Here is a 16,174-nt window from a genome sequence, read left to right on the forward strand (position 1 = left end):
CTAATTATTTTTAATCTAGTTGAATTAAATCTAATATCCACCAGATCTATGATGGGCATAACTAACATACTGTGATCTATCAGTCAGAAAATACATCAACTATCTAAGTCGATAGCTAGAAATCTCCAAGGAATCAAGCTTGCTTTCAAGAATAATATGAACGATTATTAACAACTATTAAAACATTTTTAAAATCAAGTAGTAGTAGTAGTAGCAGTTTTGAGGGGAGGCGACCGACAGCTAAGGTCATTTGCGCCATAGGGGATGGACAGGAAAGGATGAAGGGTGAAGAGAAACCCGGCGTCGGCATTAGCCTACTCTTTACGAAAGGCGCCAAGGGGTCCGCAGTTTAACGTCCCATCCGACGGATGGCGTACTCACTCTAAGTGCCCTCCACCAAGCACCTCAAGTAGGGATCAAGATACCTCTGAAAAATATTCAACACCGCCGGGATTTGAACCCGCGCCCTCAGGGTGAGAAGCCAGTACGTTAGCCCCTTTAAAATCAAAATATATACCCAAGACATTCTTGTCATTTAAACCCTGAATTATGTTATCAATATAGTAGTAAATAGTAATCTTCAGTAGTATCTTTATAGTATATATTTCAGTAGTATCAGTATAGAATGAAAATAGTAGTCTTCATTGAGCTGCATTTATAATCATGTAATGCATGTATAATCATAATTTATAGTCATGCTGGCATTCATTTAGTAGCTGAAGGATAGATGGTTACTGGTTTTATGTGTGAACTAGTGTTTAGAAATCTTAAAAAAACCTGGCAACACCGATATCAATCTATTATTTATAGAGTCAGAAGATGATGATAATAGCTGCTTTAAGGCTGAGGAGCAAAACTCAAGAGCTGAAAGATTAGTTATTTACATCACATAGTGGAAGAGAAATAACATGAGAAGCTTTGATGACTTTCAAAGTAATTTAATTTTGTTTCATGTAAGAATAATTACTTGAAGAATTAATGGTCCTGATGACATAAGAAGGACTAGTTAGATAAAAAAAAAACAAAAAATTGATAAGGAGAATGTTTTACACGGGCATCTTGAATCCCAACTTATGCCTGAGGAAGGCTATTACATAATTGACAATTGGAGTAGTTAACTATTTCAATGGATCTGAAATTGTTTGTCTGTTGAAATGAATATTGGAATTTGGTCTCTTAGTTGAGACATAATTTCTTGCTTAGCAATATTCCATGTCTCTTTTCTACTATTTGATGAACCTTGATGAAAACTAGAATCAAAAGTGGCCCTCCTCTCAATCTGTGAACAAGTCTTAAATGCCTTATAAGCTTTATTATATGCTTCTATCAACAAATTTACTTTAATAATGAAAGTATTAACTTCACCTAACATCACACATTAGCTTTTGGCAATACACTTAAACATTATAATACAAGTATTTTACTCTCCTTATTCCATGAAAAATAATGTATTAAAATTGCTATATACATTGATATCATAAATACATTGAATTTCAAAGTGATCCCTGTCACCTGAAACATATCATCCCATGATTCTTGAGCTATGCAATTGGTAAAGCTTTTAAGAGAATCAACTGTAAATTGACACTCTGACATGTAATTTGGACTTGTCTTTAATGGAGGCAGGGAAATTTCAACGCTTCCAATAGGTACAAGATGGTTTTGAAAACCAGTATTAATGGTGTCACGTGAATGGTATGAAGAACCAAGATCAGGTCTTAAATATTCTATCAGCGTACTTGAGTTCTGCCAAACTCTACATGGCTTTTCATAAATGACATTCAATCCAAAGGCTGACAGGATGTTAGTGAAATCACACCTGGCAGAAGATTCTTTCATCAGATCAATGCTCATAGCACCAAAAAATATAATGGATCAGTATTTTTGGAAAACATACAATAATAATACTTTATTCATTTTGACAAATGGTACAACCATACTAAATATCGTGAATATAAATGTTACTTAATACATATAAAAATATATTCTTAAATGTGATGAAGATTGTCATAGAAGAATTCATCCAATGAGTAAAGTGGGTGAGCAAGTAACCTTATTCTTGAAACTCTAGATACAGTCCAATTTCAACAGAGTAAGCAGATAGTTATACAGTCATATGTTCATATTATTAAATGTGAGATAAGTTGATGACAATCTACAATAAGTAGTATATAGATTCGCTTTACCTCTTGTGGTGTAGCTAATAAAATAATGTGGTGGTAGTTAATAAAATCATCCTTATCACCTTTCTTATAGACAGGTACTGTTTTGGAATATTTTAGAGCTCCTGGAAAATCTCCTGTCTCAAAACATAAGTTTAGTAAAATAGCTAATGGTTCTGCAATGAACACAATAATGTGCTTGATTAAAGAATTAGACAGACCATAAATATCCTTGCTGTTCGATGTTTTAAATTTTTTAACAGTTGATATACTATCAAATGTAGTAACAAAATTCCATTCAAAATTTAAATTATTTGGAGGAAGATTTTGCTGCATATTGCCAATATTGGCAGCATCATCGTTTTGAGAGAACAAATTGTCTTCCATAGGTTTAAAGAAAATATTATTTAGAGCATCTGGTAACATGAGTAGGAATACGTAAATAATCAAGCATGTTACCACAATGTGGGTGATAAACAACAGTCATGGCAAGGACATGGGGCTTGACCTACAGTATCACAACTGTACATTCAAAGGGCCTCTCAAACCAATTGTGTCACCCATCAATATTGGCCACAAATGGCTAAATACCTACAACCTAGATTTACCGCCAAATTAGTGATAATTTACATTACTCTTAAGGGACATAATAAAATAGAATTAAAACCTCTTACAGAATGTACTACACTTAGGGACAAATCTGCAAAACCAATGTCAATATGTCAACTGGGATTAAGATGGAACTGAGATGTCATAACCAAGCCTGTGTGGGGTAGATCGTTAGGGGCTATGAAAACTTTCTTGACAGAATCAGTTGGGTCAGCTGATTCTAAAACATTTTTCCATAAAAAATTAAGAATACTTTAAACTCACAATTGGAAGCAATATCAAATTGGAATTGAGAAAAATCTGTCAACTGCAAGCAACCTCTTTGCGTGAATAGCAGCATAACAACTCAGAAATGAGTTTGCTATAGCCAAGTACAAGTGTTCATCCAGCATATGGGGTGCCTACACTGAATTTATGCACTGGTTATGGACATTTTTTCTTGCTCCAACAGTTATTTAAAAATAACTGATCTGGCAAAGAGAGACTATGAATAAGATGTCTTCTGTGTACATACCTGTACTCTATCAATGAGTAGCAAGATCAACGCACACACATGAATCATATTTTTGTCAAAATTAGTACACAAGTGTTCTCCCAACATATTATAGGGTTGTAGTGCTCAGATTGAAGTTATTGCTAATGATGCTCTTTTTGTATAGAGAAAATTTTGTTGAGGAGTTTGTTGATGGTATTTTCTGAGTAGTGATTGTAGGTTATGTCCAATGGTGAGGAACATCTGTAATTTATTAAAATATTCATCTAATTTTTATTTTATATGGCTAGTACCCTACGAACAAATTACCATAATGCAATTTAGGTTTCCATGTCCACATCTTTTGTTTGCACTAATGTACTAATATTGAAAGTAAATATGTTCCATGATCGAATGATTTCTGCAGGTTTAAATAAAAAAACAAGCAATGACTTCTGCTCAGCGGTGAGCATTTTGTCAGTGAATGTAGCAGTAGATGCAGGTTGTCAGTATATGGGTTAAAACTTTCATCCGAAGTCTGCCATGTTTCCAAAGGCATACCTCAAGTTTCAACCCTAGGGCCATTCCTTTTTCTGGCATATGTTAATGATACACCAAACTGCTTAAAGAATATTGAAGGTATTTGCCAATCAACAATCTTTAGAGCAAGTGAATGAATGTGAATTTTTAGTTATTTCTTTGAGTGTAAATATTTCTTGAGATACACAGGTAAAAGCCATAGAGCATAAGCACAGTTCCACTTGATATTTATCAAGACATCTGCACAAGACAACAAGCAAAACAGTACTGCTTAATTTATACTAAGGGGAAATGTATTTAAATATAACCGTAAATATACGATTTTGGACTCAAGATGTAATTTCTCTAACCATCCTTAAAATGCAAAAGAAAGCATCAGAATAATCACTGGAAGAGCTTGTAATGCTCCACAGAGGCCTATATTTCATGAATTAAATTTACTATCACTTGCGTGCATATACATTATGCTTTAAATTCTGTAAATAAAAAATACCAGCAACTATTCCCTAAACAAAGATTATCATCATTTTGACACCAAAGGAAGACACAGCATCCATTATGGCAACATTAGAACTAAAGCATTAAAATTAGAGCCCAAGGAAATGTGCAACAACTTATATTAAAAAATACCCAAAAGTATAAGGGATACTAAGGCAACTACTGCATTCAAACAAAAATTAATAATATACCTACAACGTAACATATTCTACTCTGTAGATGAATACCTCAATTATATTCCAGATCATTGAGTCCCTATTTTTAGTTTCTAGCAATGTTCTTAGTCTAGTTTATATTAATGCTCCATGGTTTAATGGATATTTGTATGTTACATTTAATGCGTGTACCTATGGTATATTTAATGTAATTATTAGTAAAATATTTTGACTCCCTGTTGAGTCTGTATAAATTGTACTTCATCTTGATGTGCCTTATATCATGGACATACACTTTCCACCTGGTATTTTGTAAATTAATCTTTGGGCAAATAAAATGTTTATTATTATTTTGGTAAGAAATGGAAGTGTGACTCAATGCCTGTTTCATGGAGATTGACGGTGTATAGCATGTGCCAACTGTAGTCAAGAGAAATTTTTTTGGAAGGAATTTGATTTTACGTAAATTCCTAAGAAATGATAGGAATCATAGAGGAAATGATTTAAATTAATAGAGGTTGAGCATGAAAATCTATAAACTATGACATGTGCTCAGAGGGAGAATTCCAATTGGAGATTGCCAGGGGACCTGAGGTTCCTGCTTTATGAATTTTTGGAAGTAACTGAAGTTGTGGTGTGGTTTGATTAGGTGGGGAAAATAGGGCAATATCAGTGATTAAGTCCTTTTTCCTTCAGGAAATTTGATGATTCCTCATTGATTTGGGATTGGGGTCATCAGGTAGCAGCTGATGTGACTTGGTATTACTGAGTTTACACAGATTTCATTCATGCATTTTGATTAGTCTTGAACCACAACCATCAATCCTTTGCCTGATAATTATATTTAGCCCTAGGTTGTGAAATCTGAGTTACCTGATCTCTGTTGGCATTAGGTAGGAGACTGATATTAGGGAGGAAGATTAAATATGCTCAGGTTTATCTAGTAAGTAGTAGTAGTTTTTATGGGAGTCGAACAGCTAAGGTCATTTGCCCCATTAGGGAAGGATGGGAAAGGAAGGGTGGAGAAAAACCCAACGTAGGCATTAGCCTACTCTTGTTGAAAGATGCCAAGGGGTCCTCAGTTTAACGTCCCATCTGACGGACGTCATACTCACTCAAAGTGCTCTTCACAAAGCACCTCAAGTAGGGATAGGGATACCACTGAAAAATATTTGTTGTCTCGTGGATTTGAACCCAGGCCCTCTTGGTGTGAAGCCTGTACATTAGCCATTGCACCATCCTGATCCTCTTTATCTAGTTGGCATTGTACATGGGGCAAGAGTATGAGGATTGATTTGGGCCAGGTGAGAGATCTCTGCTTTTAGGTACGGTGGTGCATGGAGAGAAGATATTTTTTCTGAATAGCCTCTTGTCAGTCTGACTCAGACTCTTGGTTCAACAGAAGATTGCAAAAAATTTTCTTTTGGATGATTTTGGAGTAAAGGTTTGGGTTCTTTGTTGAGTTTAGGAGAAACTTTGGACATTTCTGGATACAAATTTGGCGAGAAAGGGGAATTTTCCTTGCCATTCCAGAAGGCTTGCCATCTTAGATTTCAGTATTATTTAAATCACACAGGCAATTACTTTGAAATGATTGACTTTTGGGATGGGAGTAAAAATGAGAATGTCAATTAGAACAGTGACATCATCATGATCTAGTAGTAAAGAGGATTCTATTCTATTCTATTTAGGACAAAGGATTCCATTGGTCATGATGGCACTTCTTCTGGAGGTGCATGTGGGAGCATGTATTTCAGCAACATCAGTGGTCCCTTGAGTGAAGTACGGAGATTAAATGTGCTCAGGTCTATCTAGTTGGAATGGTATAGGGGGCAGGAGAGTTAGGATTGATTCAGGTCAGGAAAGAGATCTCTACTTTTAGGTATGGTGCATAGAGAGAGGATATTTATAGCCTCCATCAAGAGATATCATGTTTCTCAAGGGAGAATTTGATTATGATGTTAACTTGTTGAATGCTTTCAGGGAATGAAAATGTGATAATTTTAAACAAGTGGATGATAGAAGTGAATTGAATGAACTGGAGCGAGGCACCTGCAGCTCACGTCCAGTCACAGAGAAGGGAATTTAATGGTGAGACTATGGGGTACATTGTGAAATCTGAACTTTGATAGCCAACAGTTCTGTGTTTGATGCATAGTGATGAAATTCAATATAGTGTAGTGTTATTGAAAATGTATCATGATGATGGATGAAAAGAATTCTGACAAGACAAAGGATGCTGATTAAAATTAATGAATATAAAGGCAGGTAGTACATGTCTCAGACTGCTCAGGTGCGGGTGGGAAACGGGGAGTCAGGATGGGCAGTGTTAGGAAGGGGTGTAAGGCAGGGTTGCCCATTATCACCGTTGCTGTTCAACCTCTATGCAGAGGAAATGATCAAAGAGGAATGGGAAGAACTCGAGGTAGGAATGAAAGTGGGCGGGGAATACGTAAAATCAGTTAGGTTTGCTGATGACCAAGCTTTATTTTGTCAGTCAGCCAAGGGGCTGCAAGCATTGCTGAGTGAATTGGAAATTCAGTGCGACAGGTATGGGATGAGAATCAATATTAATAAAACAAAGGTTATGCGATTTTCCAGAAAGAAAAAGGCCAAGCTTAACATTAAAAAGGAGGGAAAAAACTAGAGCAGGTAGAACAGTTTACGTATCTCGGTAGTGTTTTGGACCAACACGGTCAAAGTAGTAGGGACGTAAGGAGAAGAATTGCGCTAGGCAAAGAGGCTTTCACAAGGAGGAGGGAATTGATGACAGGGACTTTGAGTAAGGATGTTAAGAAAAGACTCGTAAAAACTTTGATATGGAGCGTAGCTATGTACGGTGCGGAAACGTGGTCATTGAAGCAGGAGGATAGACGTAGATTGGAGGCTTTTGAAATGTGGGTGTGGAGAAGAATGGAGAAGGTGAAATGGACAGAGAAGAAAACAAATGAGGAAGTACTTGGTATGGTGGGCGAAGAGAGGGGTTTGTTGGGAGCAATCCTATGGAGGCAGGAAAAGTGGATGAAGGGGGTGTTGACCAGCAGTGGGATGTTGAAGACTGTGATAGAGGGTAGATGTTGGGCAAAAGAGGAAAGGGAAGGAACAGGATAGGGATGTTGGACGGGATGAAGGGAGGAAGAAAGTACTCAGAGATGAAGAGGGACCTGATATAGAGTAGGATGATGGATTTTGTGTTTTGTTAGGAGTAATAAAATATTTGTTTGGTAGTTGTGTCCATCCAAAAACCTACCTTAACCGGTAGATTACCTTAAAAAAAAAAGGCAGGTAGGATATGAAAGAGATTGGCATGGGAGGGACTAAATCTACTATGAATGGCTCAAACCTTTGACCTGGAGGCAGGATTGGTATTTGAGAGAGAAGGAATTGTGGCTGAGGTTGAAGTGGAAAAGTTTAATGATTAATTATGTGCTAAGGACATGTGGGGTCAAACATTTTGATGGGAAGTTACACATGGAGGAGAAACCATTGATGCGTGGTATGCAGTTGTAGAGAGAGGTAACATCAATGGTGATGTCGTTGTCTTAAGGAAGAGCAACTGAGTTCAGGAGGCTGAGGAAAGAATATTTTTCTTAGACAAAGGAAGGTAGGGAATGGAGAATTTTTTTAAAATAGTGATCGACACATGAGATTCTTTGTGGTTTCATCAGTGCGAGTAGAGTGACTCCACTCAATGTGTGCGTTTTATGCCCATGCACTTCAGTATAATGTCAAATAAAGTCACGAAAATAATGAAGATGCATTAATCTATAACCTTAATATCCAAAGTAATAATAATAACTTTATTTGCCCAATGATTGATGCACAATAACAACATAGGACACGCCATAAAAAATAGGTATTTAGAACATTCATTTACAGAGAAGATTAAAATATGTTACAGTGACTGTATCCTCACAATCTTTTACATATGACTGGATCCACTGCCTTGGTAACCCTCTTATTCCATGAAACTGCAATTTTTTAGCAAGAATGCTATGATCTATTGAGTCAAATGCTTTAGTTAAATCTAAGAAAAGACTATCCCCTCATATCAAGAGGTCAAAATGAAGTTTATGACCTCACATGTGGCTGAAATGTTGGACCTGTTTTTCATGAACCCATGTTGATGACTTAATAATAAATTATGTTTACTGAAGTGGTAAGTCTATTTAGATATATTTTAGCGAATACTGACTGTATAGCAATCTGTTGATAGTCATAAGGGTCATTCCGGCTTCCATTATTTTTATAAATAGGAATTGCTTTCAAAGTCCTGACAGATGTTGGGAATTATAAATAAATGAAAGGACTAACTTTGTAGTTCCACACGAACGATTTATTCACACGACCCAGGTTTCGAAGTAAAACTTCATCATCAGGTGAGCTCACCTGATGATGAAGTTTTACTTCGAAACCCGGGTCATGTGAATAAATCGTTCGTGTGGAACTACAAAGTTAGTCCTTTCATTTATTTATAATGAATCGGTTCCATAAAGTTACGCCAGAAACCATCAATTAGATGTTGGGAAATCACCTTGGGAGAGAGATTCATTAACTTAATTAAGTAGGGATTCTTTATTGAAAGGATGGCAGAATTTAATCACAGAACTTGGGGTTCAATCCTCTCCACGACTAATTTACACACAGTTGGTTTACTGCAGTACCTCACTCTTTTTCCAGACATGGATATTAGAAGAGAGATCTTGCTACTTGGGATGTGAGAGGCTATTAATATAGTCATTTGGGCTGGTTTGTTCACTGTTAACATTATTGTAACGTAGTGATGACATACATGAAGGATTGGTGACATTTCCTCGGAATCATTTAATTGAAGTGGTATATGAGGGAGTGAGGGTTGTCTTAAACTAATCATAATCCCCCTGGATTCTTTTAATTTGCCTTCAGCTTATACAATTCTGTTGTTATTGCAAGTATACTTAGCTATAGCCAATAAATTTGTATGTTTCTTATTGCAAGCTTTATATTCCTTCAATATGATTGGTTCATTATAAAAATTTGGTTTTCGGAACAATTTTTTGAGATTTCCTGATTGTTTTCTGATTTCGTCAGTCACCCAGTTTTTTTCAAAGATTTTTCCACCCTACGTTATCTCTGCATTTTAAGAAAAACAGCGTTAAAATGACAAAGAAATATAGTGTAAACTTCTCTAAAACATTTTTGTAGGTGTGTCAAGTATAGGCATGCAAGTGCATTCCGATTTGCTAGCCAAGCTAAACGCGTGCATATGGAGCACATGGATAACGAAAGAATAATTGACTGAGGCATGGGACGCTTTAAAAAACTAACGAGACAAACGGGTACTTCCCATTCGTTTTACCTTATGAAAAATTACTCCGAAGGTTAAATCCAATCACAAATGCAAGTGGAAAAATATATTAACTAAGACTCCAGTAGTCTAAAATGAGGCCTGGTGTTGCTAATTTCGACTAAGTTGCTTGGCAAGCGGCAAAACCAAACGAGATCATGATTAGACTAGGATGCATTAATCTTGTTTAATAATGACCAACATTGGATCTCGTCAAATGATTGTTTTTATTTTCTTCCACACCACAAGACATTAAATGTAGGATGTGAAAATTCATCATACAATGAGTTGGAACCCGTGCGCTACACAATAAAAATTATGTAGCGAATGGGTTTTTTCCTGATATTTCCTTCCATCAAACATTGCTTCAATGAAAAAATTAATATAAAGACTTTTATAAGACTTACTTCGATACTTTTATGCAAATACTGTCTTAATGGCGTGATCGAAAGCTTTACCGGTCACCACACTCAGTAATTCACCTAAGATTCGGAAAGACAACGCCATTAGTAATTCCAATGCTTTGTTTATAAAAGATTAAGCTAGACACCGCCAAAGTTTACCTTTTTGTGTTACTTTCTATACAACTTAGAGACAGCCTTCCATATAGCCCGAAACCTTTACATTAATTAAACCGGTATACTACCTATATATTAATTTCTAATACTGCTAGTCTCTTTAGAATTCTGTTAATAATATATACTGATCAGAAATTAACGCAACGTAAACTGTCTAAGTTGCCATGCCGCGTATCCCTTGAGTTGAGTTTTTCTCTATGAGAAGCTGTACCGTTATACCACGAATACCTTTCAGCACGCCAGTCGGCCATATGTTGAAGCTAACGAGGGTTACAGGTAAGTCGTATATTAGCCACCTGTCCCTCCGTTTGGATCGATTCGTCAGCCATCGCAGTGAGTGACGTCACTATACGCGCGTATTCGTAAACAGTTTGACGAGCATCAAGTTAGCGGTATCAATTAAACCCAAGTAATAAAATATGAAAGACATATTGTAGCACACTGACTTGTTAGTGGTAGTGAATTTGCCATAGTTGCGTATTAATTCCTTTCGTGAAATAATTTCTGCTTGATAAGAATTTCTTCTGCCATTGTTAAATAAATGGATTAAATTGGGTAAAATAACATGTTTTTTTTATTTTCCGACAACCTTGTTATTTCAAACACATTTTGAACCAATCAACTATCGCCAATGAGTTTCTCAGTGAAGAAAAAAAAGTCTAGTCCCGACAACACTAGCGTATCATTTGCTGCGTCTGTGGTATCGCTGGCATAGTAATACAAGGTAATATACCAGGATTAAGCGTAGTCACGTAATTGCATCCCACATTACTAGATAAGCGCTTGTTTAGTTCAAAATTTGCATAGGGAGAATATGGACAACAACAAAAGAATCAATGGCCTGCGGGACGTTACAGACAACTGACCTGACAAACAGGTATTTTCCATTAGTTTTCTTTTCCGAAAGATGGCTTCGAAATTTGAATCGTTTCAATTATATCACATATGCAAGTGGGAAATAATATATTTATGTATAAACAATCCTCCAGTAGCCTAGAAGGAGGCATAATAGGTTGAAAGTGTCGCTACATTCAACTACGGTGTTCGGCAAGCCGCAAATTAGATATTGAGTTTATGAAGTTCGTTGGTAGAAAACAATTTGAGGGATTAATAATAAATGCATCATTATTCATGCTTTAAACAAATATACATTGGAATAGGTCTCATCAATTTAAGGAAGTACAAGGTAAATGGAATGGAAATCTGGTTTTGATATTCTGGTGATATCCATGAATACAAAACCAGTCTCAAAAGACGCGCACATTATCGCTCATAATGTATGCCTTTCTAGCAAGAACCAACAATACTTTGGAGTGAAACTTGTTGATTGCCTACCTAGGAAACTAAGGGAAATTTCTAACTTCCGAAAGCTTAAACTATACTAATATTTTGTAAGGAGTGCATTTTATTCCACTGATGAATGTATGTATTCGGATTAATCTGACTCCTAACGTAGTGTGTATTTGTTTGCTGTATCCATAGTGCCTGTATTATGCATGAAAACCACTTGTTGCAGTTGATTCTTCATTATTGCTTCTATAATTTTGTATATGATGAGTGTTGTATCAACTGAATTGTAGTTTACCATTTCTTATTGGGCCCTTTTTTATGGATAGGAGTTATTTGGATATTTTTTATAATTGTGGTAATATACCTTCAGAAAGAGACCTGTTAAAAACATCCATGCCACAGCCATTGCTAATCAATTAACTATTTCCTTTATGAGTTTGTTAGAAAACGCCAAGTCTATTATTAATGAGCATTTGAATTTGTTGACATCCTGTGAACTTAATTTTCCATGATGAAAGATGACAGTTGTTATTGCTTGTATTAGCTCCTGTTTGAAAAGGAACAGTAGAAAAACTTGTACATTGTTTCTCATCCTATCCCTATTTTGATAAAATATTCAATCAACTCATTAATATTCATGTATCCAACCTTTTTGTTGATGGTTGAATTCTTTTCTTATTACTCTTCCATTAGATTCATGCTTGTTGGTTGAACTTTTGCTGAATTTATCGTTTTCTCTCTATTCTCGTTATGCTCTTGCTCTGTATAACTCTATACATTGTGGATACTTAATTTTGTAGTTTTTATTTTATTATTTTTATGCTGAATGTGCAAAGATACCAGTTGTTTTTTTCCTGTCTACTGAGTGTTTAAGAAAATACTTTCTCTGTTTGCGCAATTTAACTGTTCTATATTTTTCAGGAAAACAGTGATTATAGTTTATCTTGGTTTCACTTAAAATCAAATTTAAATCTACATTGATACCATTAAATCCTTGAACTACTGATCGGACTGCCCAGGTTTGATTCCGAGGCAAGTCGCTCTGGGCACCCTCAGCCCCACCCAAGATGTGTGACTTTTTGGGTGCCAGATCTTCCTGGGAAACCATAACTGGCACAGGGAAAGGAACTGGCCCCCCTACCCTGATGTATGAATTTTACACGCTGTCAGCTTCGTACTGGGTGAACTCTACCATCACCTAGCAAACCGACCTTTGGGTTGATTACTGTGTTTTTTTTTATCATCAAATCCAAATATCCCATGCAATCTCGGCCAACATATTCCTAAAGTCTACCACACTGCTGTCATTAATTGCCAATTATCTTTACTAATAGTCCCCCCATGTCATCAAATCCAGCCTTTTTTAAAAACATTATTTACCTACCTCATATAATTCTTATGTCAATGATCTTATTACTTTGTCAATTTTCATAAGAAACACTTCCTAAATAAGTGAACTGCTCCAAGTTATACCCTCTAATGTCATTGTTTAACTTAGCCAGCCTACTGCTTGAAAATCTCAAATAAGATGTGTCCTCCAGTAGGGAATGTTCAGGAAAAATGTTTTAATGGTTTGTGCATATCAGACTCGGGGGTTGATTTTTTAGCAATTATATATTAAATGCCATTAAACATAAATATGATATTTAAAAAATAAACTAAATATAAATTCTCTTGTTGATAATATTTCTAGTTGGGAGTGACCAGCATTTATTTTATACGGTCTCCTGAAATGACTGGATTAAGGGATATCCATTAAAATTATTTCTTCTCAACCCAGAAGCACACAGACTCTCACCAACATGCAGTGTCCAAAGGTATGTTTGGTCTCCTTTAGTTTAGCTCAGATTAGCTGTGATTTTTCAATCCCAATTAAAATTTTGCCATTCTTTAGACAGGGTTCCTCTAACCACAGTGAGGTTATAATGGTCCTTTGGGAGAAGTTTTGCTTTGAGCCCCACAAAATTCCTAACCTATCTAAATCTGCACCATGAGCTCTAACCAATGGAAATTATGTGGGAGGGTTGAAAGAACAAAGACGCCTCTTAATTAATCACTAATCACTATGCCCCCCTCCACAGATCCTTGTCCAGGATATTATATTCTTTATGTTTAACGCACTTTGCTGTGTACTTTAATCTCATTGTAGCTCAATATAATGTTCGAACTTGAAAATATGGGTTCAGACTCAGCATCAAGTTTATGTAGAGTTTTCATAGGAATTTGTTTTATTTACCATCATCATCATAGGTAGTTAAATTATTAGAGTTAGGTTTTGGACAGTAATTAATAGATGCTAAAAATTTCCATTCTTCCCCTTACAATCATCCCAAACCCTTCTCATCTATAAATCTCCCTTTGCCCCAAACACAAGGCTTGTAAACCATAAAGGGCTGCACTCCAAATAGTCTTTACTGACTAAGCATTTACATGAAGTGCCTCTCATCAATGCCCTCCACTTAGCAAATGCTTCTTTTACCAATGCAATTCATTTTCCTCCAAAATACTCCTCAAACATGTGAATTGTATCAGCTGCTTCAAAATCTTCATTCCTCCAGCAATTTTTAATTAAACATTGTTACTTCTTGAGAGTTTTTGTTTGCACTTAAATTTTCTTGTTAAGAATTTTCAACCTATATTTAATGAATTGATCCTCTAATGTTTCCAGCAATAAATGATTTACCTTGGCTGTCTTAATAACTAAAACTAGGGTATTTGCAAACCTAACTGAATGTATCTTGAAAATGACTAAGTGAACCAGCATGGTATTTGTTCTGTTTTGTTCAGTTAATATTCCAATTACTGCAACATTATTGCATATTCCCTTCCCATTTCTGAACCCAAACTGAACCATGCCGGGGCAGTTAGCTGTGTGCCCTATTGTACATTCTTCTAATTATGATTCTCAGTGTGTACTATCTGAGTGAAGTTTGAAATTAAATTTTTGGTCCTACGTGTCCTTTCATACTGTTAATTGACTCTTTCTTAAGTTGGATATTGGTGTAGAGCTGATGAATGAAATCTACTAAATCCACCTATCAAAACTAGGCTGTGAACCATCCCTAATAATTACCTCATAATATTGAAAATATTTTCCCTAACAATTACTACACAATATTGAAAATCAGGGGCATACATGGATTTCAACTTGGTTACCCTATGTATATAGTTTCCTTCTTCAGTTCTCAATAATTATTTTCTCTCTTTATACTACCCATAAAGTCTCCCAACTTTCTTTCTCTTTCTTGCTTACCTAACAGTCTGCCTTATATTATGGGGTTCAGCAGCCCATTAACTCTCAATATCTCGCCCTCATATCCTTACCATACTCGATCCACTATGTTCCCTTGGCCCTGTTAATTTTCAATTAAGTTAATTACTTAGTTCTGAGTACATCCAATACTTACATATGCTTCACTAGTGATATATGCTTATTTTTAGGGCAAAACTTTATGAGTAAAAAATTATTTGTGACTAATTAGAAAGACAGAAAATGTTAAATAAAATATAAAGGAAATAAATGTCACATTTACATTTGTAGCTAACCTAGTTCCATTCTATATTAAATAAAGGAAAAAGGAACTGAAGAGTCCTTTCTTAGTGAGGAATTTAGGTGGGTAGTGATTCTGTATTTATTAATGGTTACAGTGTGAATCATAGGCGAGGTGTAACTAGTTTTTTTATTGCCTAGTATTCAAAATTTAAGGAAGCTCAAGTGTATGTAATTCCATGATTTGGGTGAAAATAGTTATTATTGTTGAGATTGAGAGGGTAAGCATTCAGGAAAGTAATTTACTTTAAAGTGGTGTTGAGTGGGCATTGAAAGGTCAAGTATGATAGAGAACATGGAAAAATGGTAATTGCTAATACAGAGAATCAAGAGAGTACTACATTCCCTGATGCCAAAACAGGGACAGGAGCGGCTTGGCAGATATAGGCCACGTTTATTTGAGAGGTAACTGAAACTTGTGTTGCCATGGAGTAAGAGTGATGTTTAATGATGATTAAGGAGAGAGAATGGGTTCATCAGAGATCATTTCTGGGCAAGAGAGTGGCAGAGGAAAGGTAGGGTGGAGGAAGAGTGGTGAGGGGAGTAAATTAATATGAAAGATGTCATTAGTTTCAGTGGCAGTGGAACATCGCTGAAGGGCATATAGTTGATGTGTTGGAAGATTTTTGTAATCATCAATAATTTTGAACAGAGTTTCTGGGACCAACTTCACCGGAACAAACATCAAATCAACAGGATGTATTACTTAGCGTTTTAGAAAGTACATGTGTTATCAGAGGAATTTTAGAGCATAGGTTTCTATGAATTTAATGGTTCATTTTGTTGTTTACTCACCTTCCACATAGTTTTCATAAAATTTCACTCGATTTATATAGAAAATGACATTCATTATGAAATGCCAAAATTTGAGCCGTGTTGCCTCACCCATAAAAAAACTGTCTCAGAGGCATTAAGTATTTATTAAATTTTCTTCCTTCAGATTTAATGATATGTTGTTGAGATGATATCAGCAGCTGCCCAGGTCCCCTTTAGA

General features: G+C 35.7%; 1 protein-coding gene and 1 long non-coding RNA gene across 2 annotated transcripts in view; one reads left to right on the forward strand and one right to left on the reverse strand.

Moving 5' to 3' along the window:
* LOC139694640 (uncharacterized) overlaps positions 1 to 16,174 on the forward strand; it is a 39,347-nt gene that overhangs the window by 7,475 nt on the left and 15,698 nt on the right. The window contains exon 2 of the mRNA XM_071593127.1: positions 13,324 to 13,447. Within this exon, the coding sequence (XP_071449228.1) occupies positions 13,433 to 13,447 (15 nt within the window). The 5' untranslated portion in view covers positions 13,324 to 13,432. The remainder of the gene's footprint in view (positions 1 to 13,323; positions 13,448 to 16,174) is intronic.
* LOC139694656 (uncharacterized) lies at positions 9,971 to 10,536 on the reverse strand. Its single transcript, XR_011702195.1, has 2 exons — positions 10,326 to 10,536; positions 9,971 to 10,244 (listed from the first exon to the last, which is right to left on the reverse strand). It is a non-coding gene; the product is annotated as an uncharacterized lncRNA (long non-coding RNA).

The sequence above is a fragment of the Hetaerina americana genome, unplaced genomic scaffold (assembly GCF_022747635.1).
Source record: "Hetaerina americana unplaced genomic scaffold, ioHetAmer1.1.p SCAF_51, whole genome shotgun sequence".
In the NCBI taxonomy this organism is placed as follows: Eukaryota; Metazoa; Arthropoda; class Insecta; order Odonata; family Calopterygidae; genus Hetaerina; species Hetaerina americana.